General features: G+C 40.5%; 1 protein-coding gene across 2 annotated transcripts in view; it reads right to left on the bottom strand.

Moving 5' to 3' along the window:
* The window catches only part of ap2b1 (adaptor related protein complex 2 subunit beta 1), a 280,263-nt gene that overhangs the window by 79,571 nt on the left and 182,636 nt on the right, over window positions 1-18,056 (bottom strand). For both annotated transcript variants that reach the window (XM_048557271.2, XM_048557272.2), the window contains one exon: window positions 14,293-14,379. In XM_048557271.2, coding sequence (XP_048413228.1) covers window positions 14,293-14,379 — 87 coding nt within the window. The remainder of the gene's footprint in view (window positions 1-14,292; window positions 14,380-18,056) is intronic.

Genomic DNA, 18,056 nt, shown 5'->3' with positions numbered 1-18,056 from the left:
TAGGTAACATCATCAGTGAGCCTCCGACGAAGCGCTTCGTCGAGGCTCACTGATGATGTGACCTAGAATGGTGATGAAACGTCTGAAAACTAACCTTCCAGTTCAGCGAGCAAACTCACATCCAGAACCTCAACCTGAGCTACAAATCTTCTCAAAACTCGCTAATCTTTGTTCTTTATTTACATATATTTGAGGTGCCAGGAGGCACCAATAGCTGAACGAACCCCCATTTATTTTCAGCAGAAAGGCCTCTGACAGTGATCTTTCCCCACTGCGCCCCAAGCTTTAGAGTGGCCCTCAGCACACTGTCTTGGTCCTTGCCAGTCTGCAACATACAGTCGAGGTCAACTTTTTGCTCTGGCAGACCAAAGGGCAACTTTTACAGAATTGGTGGTTCTTCAGGCACAGTTGATGTTTGCCACTTTGTGTCCCGGGGACAGACCGTACAATATAGTCCTGGATAATGGAACTGCTTGGGGCAAACTTCGACAAAAACCACTGCATCTTCCTCCAGACTTCCTTTGCATAGGCACGTTCCAAAAGGAGATGTGTAACAGTCTCAAACCCCCTACAGCCACTTTGAGGGCATAATGTGGTGGTGCAGGCTGACCGAGCATACATAAAGGATCTCACAGATGGTGTCCTACTCACTATTATATCAGATACCTTGCAGTAAGCTTCCATTCTAAAGCCTGTGAAAAGTCGGCAGGAGCTGCAAGCATGAAGAATGGCAAATGCCTTTCCATTAATGCTGACTGCAAAGTCGAGGCCATGCCCTCCCATGACAATAAGATGCATTCTTCACAGGAATCTCTAATCTTTCTGAATGACTTGCAGCTCCCAATCTCCTTTCGCAAAACAATTTAATTGAAAGTGGTACCATTATGAAACCCAGTTTCAATAGACACAAATATGGGATATGACCTCCAGAGCAGACAGGCACCACCAAAACTCTGCAAGTATATGTGTAAAGATTGAATCTACATGTTTGTGATCATTAATCAGGCAGTAGGATGTCACAGTATGCGTAGAACATAGAACATTACAGCGCAGTACAGGCCCTTTGGCCCTTGATGCTGCGCCGACCTGTGAAACCAATCTGAAGGCCATCTAACCTACACTATTCCATTATTATCCATATGTTTATCCAATGACCATTTAAATGGCCTTAAAGTTGGTGAGTCTGCTACTGTTGTGTATGCTCATCCATATTTCAGAAAGGCAAAATACTGCAGATGCTGGAAACATATTAAATCCATTTCTTTCTTCACAAGTGCTTCCATATCGACTGAGTTTCTCCAGCACACACTTTGTCTCATCATTTTCGCTTTACTTTTTGTAAAGTATGGATTCTACTTGCTTTATTACTGATTTGCATCAAGTACATTTTGTACATTCTGCTGTAATTTTTATCCCAGCTCACAAAATTAGTGTCACATTTACTTAAACAACCAATCAATCCATTGAGATTTTCCAACAAAGCACCTATTAAACCTGGTTCATCTTCACATATTCTTTACCTTCACTGATTGCTGCTGTACCAAAAATGCAATTCCAAGTCTTCCAAGCTGTCAAGTGAAGCCATGCAACAGGAATGTAAATAATGAGCTGAGTTACTGGAACGCTAATGTGATGGTGCAAATCAAAAGACTTTCAGACACGGTCGTTCCAATCAGGCAAGAGGCTTCATATATTTAACTGCTCATATTACACAGTCTAAAAGGAATAACACCACTATTTTCTTTTGGAAACCTGTTTTAACAAGAGAAAACAGCAAATGCGTGCAAGAGCTTATTTAGTTCCCCTTGTCTAATTCAATCCACATGCATCAATGTTCAGCTTTACTTATGCTGATCTGTTGTCAGTCGGCTACTCTGCCAGTGAGCTGCAAACCAAGTCAATGATTATTGAAACTGACACCAGTCTTTGAGCCAATATTAATGAAATAGCACATGTGACTACATGGACCTCATCTATCGACCCAGGTCTGTGACAAATGCCAAGGCTTTTGGGACACATTTCACCAGCATTTCTAAAATAAGGCAAACTCATTTCAAAACCTTGAGCTTTTTATTATTGGTAAAAGCTTTGAGTGGCTCTTTTGAACAAATAATCAGATTCCACACTATGCCAAGTGCAATCAAAGACTCTATAACTAGGTTCTTCCAGTTAGCACAAAGCCTAAAGAACGTGTCCCAGTGGAATCGAGTCCACTTCATTGTACAACATCACATGCACAAACTAGTAAGCACAAAGTCTCCATGTCTTGCTGGGGTAGGTAACTAACTTTTCCTGTGTCCCTCATCAGCACTCAAAGTTGTATTTCAATTTAATAATTTTAGTCTTCTCTAATTCAACACCACTTAACATGCAGAATCCTGCAAGGTGAGAAAGTATTTTCTGCAGTGTACTGAGACTGCACCCCCGTTTTGTACTCTAACTTGCTCATGATACAGTAATTTCATTTCAACAAAGCTATCACAACATTGCTTATATTTTATATCTCTTAAGTTATTTATTTTAAAGTCAGCCTTAGATAACAATATGCAACTTGATTCATTTAGTTATTTTACTTTTCAAAGATATAGCTATCTTGTCATAAAATCAGCTTTAAAACTACTCAAAATGAGGGTCGTTCTGTAACATGACAGATATGTAAATAGAGTCATAGAGACATACAGATGCAAACAGACTGTTTGTTCCAACTCATCCATGCCAACCAGATATCCTAAGTTAATCTAGTCCCATTTGCCAACATTTGGCCCATATTCCTCTCAACCCTGCCTGTTCATATACTCATCCAGATGTCTTTTAAAAGCTATAATTGTACCATCCTCCACACTTCCTCTGGCAGTTCATACCATACACACAATACCCTCCGCATGAAAAAAGTTGCCCCTTCGGTCCTTTTGAAATCTTTCTCCTCTCACTTTAAACCCAAGCCCTCTAGTTTTGGACTCCCCCACCCCACGGAAAAGACTTTGGTTATTCACCCTACATATGCCTCCTCATGACTTATAGAAGTTTATAAAAGACCACCCCTGAGCCTCTGACGCTCCAGGGAAAATAACCCCAGCCTATTCAGCCTCTCTACAGCTCAAACCCTCCAACCCTGGCAACATCCTTATACATCTTTTCTGAACCCTTTCAAGTTTCACAAAATCCTTCCTATAGCAGAGAGGCCAGAATTGCATACAGTATTACAAAAATGGCCTGTCCAAAGTCCTTTTACAGCCGCAAATTGACCTCCCAACTCCTATACTCAATGTACTGACCAATAAAAGTAAGCACACCAAATGCCTTCTTCACTATCCTATTTACCTGCGACTGTTCTTTCAAGGAACTGAGAGCCTGCACTCCAAGGTCTCTATGTTCAGCAAAGCACTCCTCAGGACCTTATCGTTAAGTGCATAAGTCCTGTCCTGATTTGCTTTTTCAAAATGTAGCACCTCACATTTATCTAGATTAAACTCCATCTGTCACTCGTCGGCCCATTGGCGCATCTGATCAAGATCCCATTGTACTCTGAAGTAACCTCCTTCGCTGTCCACTGCATCTCCAATTCTGGTGTCATCTGTGAACTTACTAACCAAATCTCTTACATAAATGATTTGGATATGAACATAAAAGATGAAAAGCAGTGGACCCGGCCCCAATCCTTGTGGCACACTGCTGCTCATGTCCAGCTACACTTCACCACCACACCCTGTGTATCCTACCTACAAGCCAATTCTAGAGCCAAAATCCTACTTCTCCCTGTATTTCACATGATCCAACCTTACTAACCAGTCTACCATGAGGAACTTTGTTGAAACTTACTGAAGTCCACTTAGATCGCATCCACTAGTCTGCACTCATTAATCCTCTTCATTGCTTCAAAAAACTCAGTTAGAGAGACATGATTTCCCTTGCACAAAGCTATGCTGATGATCCCTGATCAGTCCTTGCCTTTCCAAATACATGTAAATTGCCCCTCAGGATTCCCTCCAACAACTTGCCCACCACCGATGTCAGATTCAGTGGTCTATAGTCTCCTGGCTTTTCCTCACCGCCCTTAAATAGTGGCATCATGATGGCCAAACCTCTAGTCTTCCAGCACCTCACCTGTGGCTATCGATGAGACAAATATCACAGCAACGTGCCCGGCAATCACTTCCCTACCTTCCCACAGAGCTTCGGGGTGCACCTGATCAGGTCCCAGGGATTTATCCACCTTTATACGTTGTAAAGCATTCAGCACCTCCTCCTCTGTGCAATATGGACATTTTTCAAGATGCCGTTATTTACTTCCCTGCATTCTCTATCTTCCATATCCTCCTCCATGTAAACACAGATGCAAAATACTCATTTAATGTCTCCTCCATCTCCTGTGGTTCCAAACATGGGTGGCCTTACTAATCTTTAAAGGGACCTTTTCTCTCCCTTGTTACCCTTTTGCCCTTAATGTATTTGTACAATCCTGTTGGATTCTCCTTAACTGTATTGCCAAAGCTATCTACCTCCTAAATAGAGCATCCAGTGAACAAAATTTTATTTTTCTCCAACTTGCCTTATGAAACAAAGGTTTCCAGATGCACTGAGAATTGATTTCTTTTAACTGAATTGTCACTAATCAAAGGAGAAAGATTCAAGGTAAGTGGCAAAAAAAACCAGAAGCAGGTTGCAAGCTTTTGTTAAACATAATGTGTAATGATTTGCAATGCATTGCCTAAAAGGCTTATAGGAAAAGGATTCAATAATAACTTTTGAAAGTGAATTCCCTAAATGTATGAGAGGAAATATTTTCAGGGTTATGAGAAAGCACACAGTGAACTGATGAACTAAATGGACTCTGTCTGTGTTGCACCATTCTGCATGTGTATTCAAGTAGGAAACCAAAATTACTGCAATTGCTAGAACTGCAACCACATTTTTTTAGATTAGATTAGATTCCCTATAGTGTGGAAACAGGCCCTTCAGCCCAACAAGCCCACACCGCCCCTTACAGCATCCCACCCAGACCCATCCCCCTATAACCCACACACCCCTGAACACTACGGGCAATTTAGCACGACCGATCCACCCAGCCTGCCCTGCACATCTTTGGACTGTGGGAGGAAACCGGAGCACCCGGAGGAAACCCTCACAGACACGGGGAGAATGTGCCAACTCCACACAGACAGTTACCCGAGGCTGGAATCGAACCTGGGTCCCTGGCGCTGTGAGGCTGCAGTGCTAACCACTGAGCCACCGTGCCACCCCATTCGTTTTACATATGAGAGGAGATGCTTCTAATGTACCTTCGTAATAATCAGTCAGGTGATGGCAAAATGTTTTAATCTGCAGTGTTTCCTTGATTAAAGAATGAATTCTGAGCCTTTGTTTATGAAACAAAGTGGATTTATGTTCTCATTTTCAGGCCAAAATTACATAAGGAACTTTAATATTTAACTACAACTTCATAATGCATCAGTGAGAATCAGAAAGGAACAGAAGACTACAGCATGCATACATTTTCATACTTCATCTAATTAAAAATCTGAGTAACACTGACTAATATAAATCTTCTTCCCAAACTTTGTTACTGAAGATGTTATTTTAAACAATATAAAAGTAGAACGGATGAAAGAGAACATTATTTTATTAATGCGACTTCAGGACATCCTAAACCACTTTACAGCCAATGATAAGTTTATTTAAGTGGGTTCACTTCTACAATACAGAAATATCAGCCAATTTGCATAAAGCCAATTTTTATTATCTATGGTCAGTTTCTTAGTTAGTGTTATGTTGGTTGAGAGATAAATGTTGGCTAGAACACAAAGACTACTCCGACATTCTCCTCTGAATAATGCCTTGGGATCCTTTATTATCACCAAAATCTGGAAAGGGGCCGCAGTACACCATGTGAAAGATGGCAGCTCTCCATCAGGACTGAACAGAGGTGTTGGCCAGGTTATGCGCTCAAGTCTTTCAGATACAAAGCTTAACCTTCTTACTCAGAGTATTAGCACTCAGCCAAGGCTAAAAACTGATTGTTATGTGTATCTTAATCAGCTGACCAGAGCTATTTATCATTATGGTTTAACAGCTGAGGCTTCTGACCTACGGAGTTAAATAAGGCTGGGTACTAGCATTAATATTTTTCGGTGCGATACACTGCACCATACTCTCAGATGCCGACCAGGATGGTGTTCCTGGCATCAAAAACAGACTTCCTCCAAATGCTGGTCAATTTGACATAACACCTGGTAAAAGCCAAGGTATCAAAGATGCATTTTTTGATGATGGCTTTGTGCTAGCTGAACATTCAGAGTTGGACATGCAATGTAGCATAGACTTGCTCTCAAAGCACAAGATTTCTTCAAGTTGTCCATAAAACTGAAGTTAAGTACCCTATTATGAGCCCAAACTTTTTTCCACAACTGTAACTGACAGTAGTGGATGAGGTCACCAATCTCGGCAATACATGCTTTTCAGTCAGCTATATTGAAAATGAGACACAGGCCACAACTGCCAAAGCAAGTACAGTGTTCAGCAAGACCTCAAACATCAGCCTGGCAATGGACAGAAATATTTCTACCTACTAACAAAGTCGATACAGCAACAATCCCTGTCAACTTTGCTGACCAGCAAGACTTAGAAGAAACTTCACAGAGCTTTGGTGCAGAGGGATCTGGGTGTGCATGAATTGCAGAAAACTATTATGCAGGTGCAGCAAGTAAAAGGAAGGCAAATGGAATGTTGGCATCCAGTGTTAAAGGAACAGAGTTTACAAGTAGGGAAGCGTTGCTGCATTGTACAAAGCATTAGTGAGACTGCACCTGGATTGTAGTGTACAATTCTGTCCCCTTACTTGAGGAGAAATTTACCTGTATTGCAGGTAGTTCAGAAGAGCTTCACTAGTTTGATTCCAGATGTGAGAAGTTTGTCTTATGAAGAGAGATTAAGTAGTTTAGACCTATGCCCTCTGGAGTCAAGAAGAATGAGAGAAAATCTCATTTGTGTATAAGATGTTAAAGGGCACTGACAGGGTAAATGTAGAAAGGATGGTTCCTCATTTAGGGCCATCTAGAATGAGAAGTCGTAGTTTTAGGATAACGGAGATCAAAATTAAAACAGAGGTTAGGAAAAATTACTTTTGTCAAAGTGTCTTGAATCTGTGGTATTCAGTGCATCAAGGATGTGGAGGACCGGGTAAATTTGAGGAGATGATGGACGGATTTTTAATGAGTAATGAGTTGAGGGGTTTTGGAGAGTGGGCAGGAAAATGATTGTATTAAATGGCAGAGCAGGCTGAAGGGGCAGAATCACGTTCTCCCGCTCCTAGTTCTTATGTTCTTAGACTATGTATCAGGGTCATCACAGGAAGCTCAATTACCTTCATTCTGCAATGTTTGGAAGCTTCTGGAAATCAGCTGTCAGAACAAAATACCAGATACCAAGTTGCTCACTTGAGCTTACACATCAACCACTGACATTCAGACAGTTGCAAGTGAACTGGGCTGGCCATGTGGCCAGATTGTCTGACATTTACTGACCAAAGCAAATCTGCTGCGCTGATTGAAGGACTTACTATGAGGGCACACAAAGCTTCACTCAAGAGGTTTGATTGGCCTTTGTGTCTGAGCAGAAGCTTGCCCAGGATCACTGCACCTGGGTTAACTAAATTAGGAAACTAAATAATGCATCCTCTCCTCTATCACCATTGGAAGAAAGTATATATCAGAGACAGAGCAAGGAGAAAAAATTCGAAGCCTTCAATTTGTTTCAAACTCAGTCCTCTGAGGTAGCCTGTACAACTTACATCACAACCTTCCAGATGTATAGTGGCCTTAGCAGTAACACATATCCATCAGAACTTACTAAACACTCCAGACAGTGTGCTCGCTCACCTTTGCCTCAAAGCACAAACAAGGTAGGAAGGGTCACTGGGCCCGAAACTTTAACTCTGATTTCTCTCTACAGGTGCTGCCATGCCTGCTGAGCTTTTCCAGTAATTTCAGTTCTTGGTGCAAATAAGGTAGGTATTAGTGAGAACAAACTGTAGGGATAAATAAAGCTTATGTCACAGGAATTAAATCATATCCAACATGATTTATTTGCTATTTTTCCTATTGAGTGCTGATATGCCCCACTAAGTATATTCAATAATAACAAAGAGTGCAGCATCAATGCTGGTATCTGAGACACTGTTTGAGAAAATTCATTATGCACAAGCAGCTGTGAAGTTATAATGAACTGACATAATGCTCAAGAGGCATCAGAAATTATATATCCATAATTATCTGCTCTGAAATACATACCTGAACAGAAAGCTAAGAAAAAAAAGACCAACAGTTGACATTTACAAATTATAAATTCAGCCAAGGAATTAAATTTTAATGCAGATCTTAGGGCAGTTGTGATCTGAACATAAGTAGTATTGCTTAAAAGATTCAGCAATTAAAAAAAGTAAATGAAGAGTACATCATGAGTTCCATAATCAGATTCATTACAACATTAAATCAACACAGCTACCTTGCGAATTTATTTGGTAGCTAATTCCTAATAATTAAGGTCAGTGTTCTTCATGCTACTTTTTAGCATGATACTTTCTATCTCCATCCAGCTTTTAAAAATTTCAGCGCATTCAAATTCTATCATACCTATTTTTGGGATTGTCTTCTATATTGACCTGCATTTACAAATTAATTCCAGTTTGACTTTTCATTGATTTTTGAAACAATATTCTTTAATAGTCTTGTATGATCAAGGTTTCAGAAATATGCCAAAGAACGAACCCCGATTTTTCAGATCTCAGAAATGATAGTGGGCCATTCAGTCCCTCCAGTCTGTTCTACCCTGCTTTCACATTATTAACTGCTCTTTATTCCACCTCCAATTACCTAGCTTTGATTCAAATTCTTTGGAATCCTTACCTTTCAAAATTTTCACTGCCTTGCGCATTTTAAATTGATCCAGCAGCCACAGCCTTTTTGGAGAAAGATTCCGATTTCAACTATATTTTGTTTCTTGATTTCACTCCTAAATGGCTAAGCTTTAATTTACGGATCATGCTTCTCTGCAGAGTATCTACTCTGTCAAATTCCTTTGTTATTTCAAACACCTCAATTTGATCATCCCTCAACCTAATAAATGCAAAAGGTATATGCCAAATATCTGCCTTTGATGTAGCCAATGACTACATTCTGGTGAATGTTCACAATGCCCCTTTCACAGTCTAACGTGTCCTTCTCAAGATTTGATGTCCAAAGCTGACAACTGTATTCTCGATGGTGTCTGACCAAATAGAGACAGAACATGCTTGAAATACTCAGCAGAACTGACTGCATCTGTTGAGAGAGAAACCAATCACTGTGTGAGGGCTCTGTGGTTTGGTTGATTAAAATGCCAGTCAAATAACCAGAGGTCCTGAGTTCAAGTCCAGGTGATGTCTTGGTTATTATCTCATATGAAAGGGTTTAAAAACACCCTCAATGATGGTGTGTACACACAATTCTGGTGCAATCTTCTGTCGAGGGGAAAATGCTGGAACCTTTTATTTTCGATGTAGTATGGCACTTAGACAATCTTAATACAATCCAACAGTCAGCATCATTTTACTAAAGGGAAGTCATGCTTGACTAACTCATTGGAGATTCTGGAGGAAGTAACAAGCAATGTGGATAAAAGGGAATCTTTACATTTGCGGTACTTAGGTTTCCAGAAGACATTTGACAAGATACCACAATAGAGGTTACTATGCAAAAACAGGAGATCCTGGTGTGGAGTTAACCATAATAGTGTGAACAAATGATTGGGTAACCAACATGGAACAGACAGTAGGCATAAATGGGCCATTTCCGATTGGCACACACAAGTGGTACGTAACAAGGATCAGTACTGGAGCCTCAACTCTCTAGGTATTTGAATAGCTTGGATAATGGGAAACAAGTGTAACATTGCAAAATTGATGATAACACGAAGGCAGGTGGCAGATTAAGACGATGACATAAGGAGTCTGCTAGGGAGGTCAAATAAATATGCATAAATTTAGTATACTATGTACAATGGAGGAAAATTTGAATTTGTCCATTTTGATAGGAATGGAAAAGCAGATTGCAGGGCTCAGACTATGAGGGATCGGTGTGTTCTGCTACATAAAACACAAGTTAGCGTACAGGTGAGACAGTAGGAACTGCCAATGCTGGAGTCTGAAATAACAAGGTGTGGACCTGAAAGAATACAGCAGGTCAGGCAGCATCAGAGGAGCAGGAAAGCTGCTGTTTCCGGCCTGCGCCCTTCTTTAGAAATGAGGGAGGGAAAGGGGGTTCTGAAATAAATAGAGAGGGGGGTGCAGTGACATAAGGTACATAGCGGAGCAGAAAGGTGGAGGGAAGACAGACAGGTCAAGGAGGTGGGGATGAAACTAATAAAGGTGAGTGTAGGTAGGAGGTGGGGTTGGGGGTTGGTCAGTGAGGTGGGAGAGGAGACGGACAGGTCAAGGAGGCGGGGATGGGGGGGGGTGTGCTGGTCTTGGGATGAGGCCGGGGTGGAATGATTTTGAAGCTCATAAAGTCCACATTGAAATCATCGGGTTGTAGGGTTCCCAGGCAGAATATGAGGTGCTGTTCCTCCAGTTTTCGGGTGGCATTGCTGTGACTCTGGAGGAGGCCCAGGATGTACATGTCGTCCAGGGAGTGCGAGGGGAGTTGAAGTGGTTCGCGACTGGGAGGTATACAGGTATAGTAAATGGAATATTCTCCTTTAGTGTAAGGTAAATGTAATGTAAGGTAGAGTTGGTTTGCTACTGGTGAGACCACACCTGATTTATGAGGCACAGCTTTGATTTCCTCATTTAAAGAAGAAAATTAATGCATTAGAAGCCATTCAGAAAAGGTTGATTTGACTAATACTTGGGATTACAGGGTTGGGGAAAGGCATGGGAAGGGCACCAAGTGGACTCCTCATTCAGACAGCAGGTGCAGACACGATAGGCTGAATGGCCACCCTCTGTGCTGGAATAATTGTCTGAAACATTGTTACTCTTTGTACAAATGTTGCCAGGTCGGCTGAATATTTCCAACATTCACATTCCACAGTCTTGTGTGTTTGCACAATGTTTGACCAAGACCCTCTGTAGCTGGAGGAGGATTTCCTTCCCTTTAAATTCTAATTAGCTTGCGGTAAAGGCCAATAATCTATTAATTCACTTATTGTACTTATAAACTAGCTTTCATAATTTGTCTGTCTGGACAACTGAATTCTTTAACTTTGCAACATTTCATAAGTCTTTTATGAAAGACTAAGTATTAATAAAATATTGAATTAACTCCTTAGCTCCACAGTGGCTGGCGTTGCATGTAATTATCATTGATGAATAAACAAATTAGGCTATTCAGCACCTTGAGTTTGTTCCAACACTTTATAAAATCATGCTTACCCTGACCGTCAGCTCAAGACCGAAATCCCACCTATCCCGAGAACATTTCACCTATTGTTTAAAAAGAAACTTGCAGCCTCTTCCTTAAAAATACCCTCAAAGACACTGCTTCATCCACCCTTGCAAGAAGAGAACTGTAAAGAATCTCAAACCAGTTGAAAAATAAAACACCTGATGTCTGCTTTAAATGGACAACCCCTATTTTTTAAAAGGGTGACCGTTAAACATGAGGTTATCCACAAGAGGAAACATTCTCTCCACATCCACCCTTGACAAGAACCCTCAGGATCTTGTATGTTTCGAACAAACTTTTTTTTAAAAAACTCTTCTACACTCCAGAAGATACAAGCCAAACCTGCCCAATCTCTCCTTATATACTTATTTTAGGTGGTTATGGGAAATCTTTTCTGAACCACCTTCGAAGCATTTAAATAAGGTAAACAATACAGTGCACAATCCTCCAGATGTGGTCTCACCAGTGTCCTCTGTAACCCAAGCAGAGCCTCCCTATTTTATATTCAATCTCCCTTGTGATAAGTGACGCCATTCTATTAGTTTTCCTAAGCACGTGCTACCTATACACAGCACACAAAAAGTTTTGATCATTCACTTAGTCTGTCTGCATTTCTTTGCATCTTCCACCTCCTACATATACAACTTCCTGTGCATCCCGACTTTGTAGTTTAAAAATTTGAACATACAATTCTCCGGTTAATCACTCAAGTAATTCACGTCTATGAAGAAAAGTGGAGGATCCAGCACAGAACCCTGATCACAGCCCATCAATCAGAATGTTCCTTCTATTCCTACTCCCTGCCTCCTACCTACAAAGTTAAACGCAATATTTAAAATGCTGCACATACAAATGCAGAAAATGTAAGCAAATGCATGTGCCTTTCAACTTAAATGAATGACTGGCAAACTGATGCCAGAATACTTGATTTGGAGAACGGTTCGTGGGAAAGCCCTGATTTTTGAATAATGTTGGCGGATGTTAACATAGATCTGAGCAGTGGAACAAGCTAATGGGACTTCAATTTAAAGTAATACCCAGATCATGGCACCTTAAAGAAGATGGGACTTATATATCAGCATAGATCATGAGCTCAGTTCCTGCAGTGAGTCCTAAATCGGCAACCTTCTAACTCAGAGATGATAGCGCTGCCAATGAAGCCAAGTTGACATTCAGCATGATGATAAAATTGATTCATTTTAAGCTGAAAAGAAAATTTTGCAATATTTATGCCAGAACTGATTCCCGCCACTTCATTTTACATTATTTATCGTAAGTGGCAGAAGAAATAAGCCACATGACTCCTCACACCTGCTCTGAAGTCCTTACTTGGCTGCCAGCACGTCCATTGTTACTAATATGGATCAAAACAATAACACCTTTAAATTTAATAACCCAATATTGCATACAAACATACAAAATAAGAGAGAAGTAGACCATTCAGCCCCTTGAGCTTGCTTAATAAGATCATGGCTGATTTGTGTTTTTAATTCCACACACCCATCTACCCCGATACCCTTGATTCACCAGCTTACCAAAAATCTATCCACCACTGTCTTAAAAATATCCAATCACCTTGCCTCCGCCACCACAATCCTCAGTAAAAGAGGGCAGCACGGTGGCTCAGTGGTTAGCACTGTAGCCTCACAACGCCAGGGACCCGGTTCAATTCCAGCCTCGGGCTGTGTGGTTTGCACATTCTCCCCGTGTCTGCATGGGTTTCCTCCGGGTGCTCCAGTTTCCTCCAATAGTCCAAAGATGTGCAGACTAGGTGGATTGGCCATGCTAAATTGCCCATAGTGTTCAGGGGTGTGTGGGTGATGGGGGATGGGTCTGGGTGGGATGCTTCAAGGGGCGGTGTGGACTTGTTGGGCCGAAGGGCCTGTTTCCACACTGCAGGGAAGCTAATCTAAAAGAATTCCTTCCTCTGTTCTAAGAACGGGGCTCCAATGTTAAAGCAGTGCCTCATAGTTCTGAATTCATCTACAAGAGCAAATACCTTTTCCACATCCACCTTGTCGAGACCATTCAAGATCTCATTCACAGGCCACACTCATGTTTCTAAACTCCAGCGGAAACAACCTATCCTGATATGACAACCTGTACGTTCTAAGTATCAACCCAGTAAATTCCCTCTGATCTGCCTATAATGCATTAATATTCTTCAGTAAATAAGGAGAACAAAGCCGCACACAGTAATCAAGGCGCGAACTTACTAATGCCTGGCAAAATTTAAAAAAAGATAACATCCTGATTGTTATGTTTGACTTCTCTCAATGAAGGACAGCATTCTGTTAGTCTGCTTTTTGTGACTCATGCACTACAGTACCCAAATGTCTCTGCACCTCAAATTTGTGTAGTTGTCCTCAGTTTAACTCATTCTCTGCTTTTTCACTGTTGATGCCAAAGTGAAGAAGTTCGCATGTTCCCACATTATAATCCATACGCCAGAATTTATTCATTCACTCAACACATCTTTCAGCAAACATATCTTTTTCACAACATACTTTTCTACCCACCTAAGTGTCTGCATGCCCTTGCTCCCCCTTAACAACATTACTATTATAAATCTTGAAGCCCAAGAAAAGACCTGTAGAACTCAACTTGTCACACCCTGCCAATCAGACAAAGACCCATTTATTCTGTTTCCTACCAGCTAATCTTCTATCCATGCTCATATGGACTTCAAGATTCTGCAATAACCTATAACATGGTAACTTTTCACCATACGCTCTAGTTAGCAAAGTAGTTAGATGTAAGGCAAGAACACTGTGGACCCATTTTTGAAAATCATAGAAGCTTTGATGTACTGAAATTAAATACTTGCATCAACACTGTGCAAATGCAGCCTCTTATCCTGAAAGTATCCACATACCTGCATTTAGATGGCAGTCTTTAACTTGAAACTGAAGCTCATTTTCATTGGGGATGTCTTTCCAAGTGGCAAGGAAGACCTGGCGCTCTAGGAAAAGAACAGAAGGCAACACATAGAAATCAAATCTCCAGCAGCACAAAGAACAACTTCAAAATTAAGAAAAAAGCTTACATTTATTCTTGTATTCAAAGTGAAGGACAGCCATGCTGGAGAAATGACAGAGATTATTTCCATGTTTAATACACAAGGCTTGAAACAAACATTCCTGCTATAGAACTGTAAAAGAAATATTTGCCCTAATCCACCAGTGTGACATCATACCCAGTTTGAGAGGAGTCAACTATTTTCGCACACATGGCATTTGAATGAAGTTGGACAGAGAAATCAACACTGGCTTTTGAGTGGAAACAAAATGCTGGAAATCATAGCAGGTCAGGCAGCATCTGTGGACAGAGAACAAGCTAACATTTCAAACCTAGATGACACTTCATCAACTCTTTATGTTGGCTTTTCTTTTGCTGTACAATGTCATCCACAAACAAATCAAGCAAGATACGCCAAAAATTAGTGAATTTCTTATGTTTGAGGATCTGCTTGTTAAGCAAGTTTTGATCATGCAGATCCAAGTCAAGAAAGAAGAATAATGTGGTATACAATATTCCCATGGAACTCACTTTTATTCCTAAATTTAAACTAAACATTGTTTCAATTCTTCTTGTTTGAAGCATTAAACAGCCAGATTTAATTAGAAGTACATCTCTGAAGTATTTTTATGTTAAACCCCGTGGACAGGCATAACCTTTAGAATCTAGATCTTGAAAGGTCATTAAGCTTGATGAATGAGGGAACTGAATTAACACAATTAAAAATGACAACCACAGAAGCATGTGAAACATCATTTCTAATGATTAAACTGCTCCTGGTTTCTGGATACTTTTAATCAATCTTTTCAGAAGTGTCATGACACACCACTGCAGTTGGTGGGATGTGAACCCAGGCCTTCTGGTCCAGAGGTCAGGGCATCACCACTGCCTGCTCCTAGTTTCTATAATATCAGCAATCACTCAGTGATTAAAAAAGATTAAGAAATCACATAAATAACAGCCAACCTAAATGCACACTGATGCTAATCAGAGCCTATTACAGATTGTTTGAAAAGCAATTTCCACATGGCAAGTATCTTGAATGACAGATCATTATAACAGTTTAATTTGTTACTGTGGAATGGTCAACAAAATTTCCTCTGCAACTACATTTTATAATCCCAGCAAGGTGAGTGAATCAACTTGTACAGAACAAAGGTTCAAACTCAACTGGAGTTGTGTCTTTAGTTTGAGCCACTGTACTTTCAGAAGGTTATGAAGACATTGGGGAGAGTGCAGAAAAGATATGCATGATGTTTCCAGGGATGAGGAACTCCAGGTTGACAGGTTGGCACTGTTTTCCTTGCAGAAGAGGAGATTGAGAGGAGACTTGATGGAGATTTAGGAGGGATCTGGAGAGAGTAGTTAAAGGAAGGTATTTCCATTGGCGAAATGAACAAGAATGCACAGACTTAGGTTAATTGGCAAAAGCAAGTAAAAGCTTTTTACACAGCCTATTGTTCTGATCCCTAGTGCAGTGGAGGCAGGTTCAATTGAAGCATTTGAAAGGGAACTGTTAGCTAAAAAGGAACAATTTGCAAGGCCACAGGGAGAAGTCGGGGGAATGTACCAGGTGAACTGCTCCTTCAGAGAGTCTGCACAGACACAAGACGCTGAAAGGTTTCTTTCTGTGCCCAAATACTCTGTGATTCTGAATAGAAGTGGGAATTGATAAAGACATGAAATATGACTTTGTTCTATATCATATTCCTTTGCTGAGGAAGATTTGCTTGAGAGCCACTTGTTATGTCGCACTCAAATGAACACTGATATTGAGCTGGTAAGTGACAGAAACAGACATTCTCAACAACGGCTTGTCATGGAAGCATCGATAATCAGTGAAATGGAGGGAGATTTGATGAGACCAATATTTAAGGTTAACTGCTCAGGGCACATTAAATAGATATGGCTGGGCTGCAAAATCCTAACTACGGTGCATTAGTTGTCTAATAAAGTAGGTAAGTGTTATTCCTCAGATGTCATCTATGGATACATTATGAAGCTACGGAAATATTCTGCTTGAGTTTACCAGCTCTTAAACGGGATTAAAAGTGTTCAGTGGCATAGTGTGAAGCTAAACTAAGTTTGACACTTAGAGGTCTCCACCACAATAAAAGACCACCAGAAACTGTGGCAGTTCAACAGTAGACATAAATTGCTCATTGTTATTCAGTCATTCTAAGGAGTAAAGGCTTTACCCAAAGTGATTGAGCCACAGAAGCCATTTTATACTATAGACTTGGAGTGTAATTTCTGAAGCAAGGAGTACTAATTCAGGTAGCTTCCTGAAAAATCTGCTCCTTGCAAACTTGTTCTTTTAAGAAAACAAACACGGAGGTTTGAAAAGCTTTTATGTGCTTTAAACATGCTAATTCCCTTAAACATTTGAGTTACACGAATCATTGTTACTCTTCCCTTCTGCAAAAACCTTACGATGGGAGTCAGTTCTTTGAAGCAATTTATTTTTGAAGTTTTGTTTTTAATTTTCTCATGGGATGTGTGGCTGACAATGTTAGAGCCCTTCCCTTGTTGCCCACGAGAAAGTGGTGGTGAGTTACATCTTGAATTGCTGCAGTTCATGTGGCGCAGCTTTAGCAATTCCTGTTTAATAGTGCTATGTTTTAATTTGTTGCCCTTTAATCCTGGTCAGTTAATGGGACTTGAATTCTCATTTGGCACCATGAGTTCAATATTAAAGTATTTTCATGCTCGTTTAACAAAGGGACTTGGGACCCGTTTGACCCCAGCCCTCCTGCTCCCTAGTCCATCCTCTAGTTGCCAACTTGCCAATTTGCAACTTCTCCTGATCCCTTTGACTCTCTCTCTCACCAGTCCTCGCTCCCTCTAAACCATCCACTTGCTGCTTCCCTCTCCTGAATCCTCACTGTGTGCAACAGCTGTGGAAATGAGTAGTCAGAACACTTCTTCTCAAGAGTAATTAAAAATGGCCTACAAATGCTGGCTCTCATCCCACAAATAAATAAAAGTGAGTTGCTTTTTAAATGATAGCAAGTCTCTAACTTGCTCCTGTAGCCACAATATTTACCCAGCTGGTTCAGTTAAATTTCTGATCAATGGTAACCTCAAGGATGCTAAGTTGTCCTGAACTGTCATGCACATAAGCAAGTTGTGGGAACAAACAGCAACATTTCTAATAAAAGGCTGCTTCCCCTCCACCTCAGACACTTTAGCAGCAGTAAATAAGCCACAAAAGTCATCCACATCTGAGGGGAAAGGCTATGACAAGATTTAAACTTTAATAATGGCTCACATCATTTCCACTGACGTATTTGGAACTTTCAGCTGTCATTTGAGATTTCCAGCCAATTTTTTTTTTAAATTCCCAAATACTGCTAACTCTTTGGGTATTGATTCCAACTTCCAAATCTCACACTTAATTCTGACTAGACGTCATCTAATAACAATTGTTCATAAATGTAGAATGTTAAGGGTATAAGTTTAACATCTTGATTAGGGATTATTGAAAAGTAGTAGAATAGTTTCCCTCGGGACAAAAAAAATCACAATCAAAGAGTTGCACAGTTACGGAAAGCGAGGCAGACTGTAAACAATCAAATATGCCAAACAGCAGCAAAATGAGCTTTGGAAAGTTTTGCAATT

The sequence above is a fragment of the Stegostoma tigrinum genome, chromosome 27 (genome assembly GCF_030684315.1).
Source record: "Stegostoma tigrinum isolate sSteTig4 chromosome 27, sSteTig4.hap1, whole genome shotgun sequence".
In the NCBI taxonomy this organism is placed as follows: domain Eukaryota; kingdom Metazoa; phylum Chordata; class Chondrichthyes; order Orectolobiformes; family Stegostomatidae; genus Stegostoma; species Stegostoma tigrinum.
Note: the sequence above shows the minus strand (reverse complement) of the source record. Positions and strands in the feature narration are given on the sequence as shown.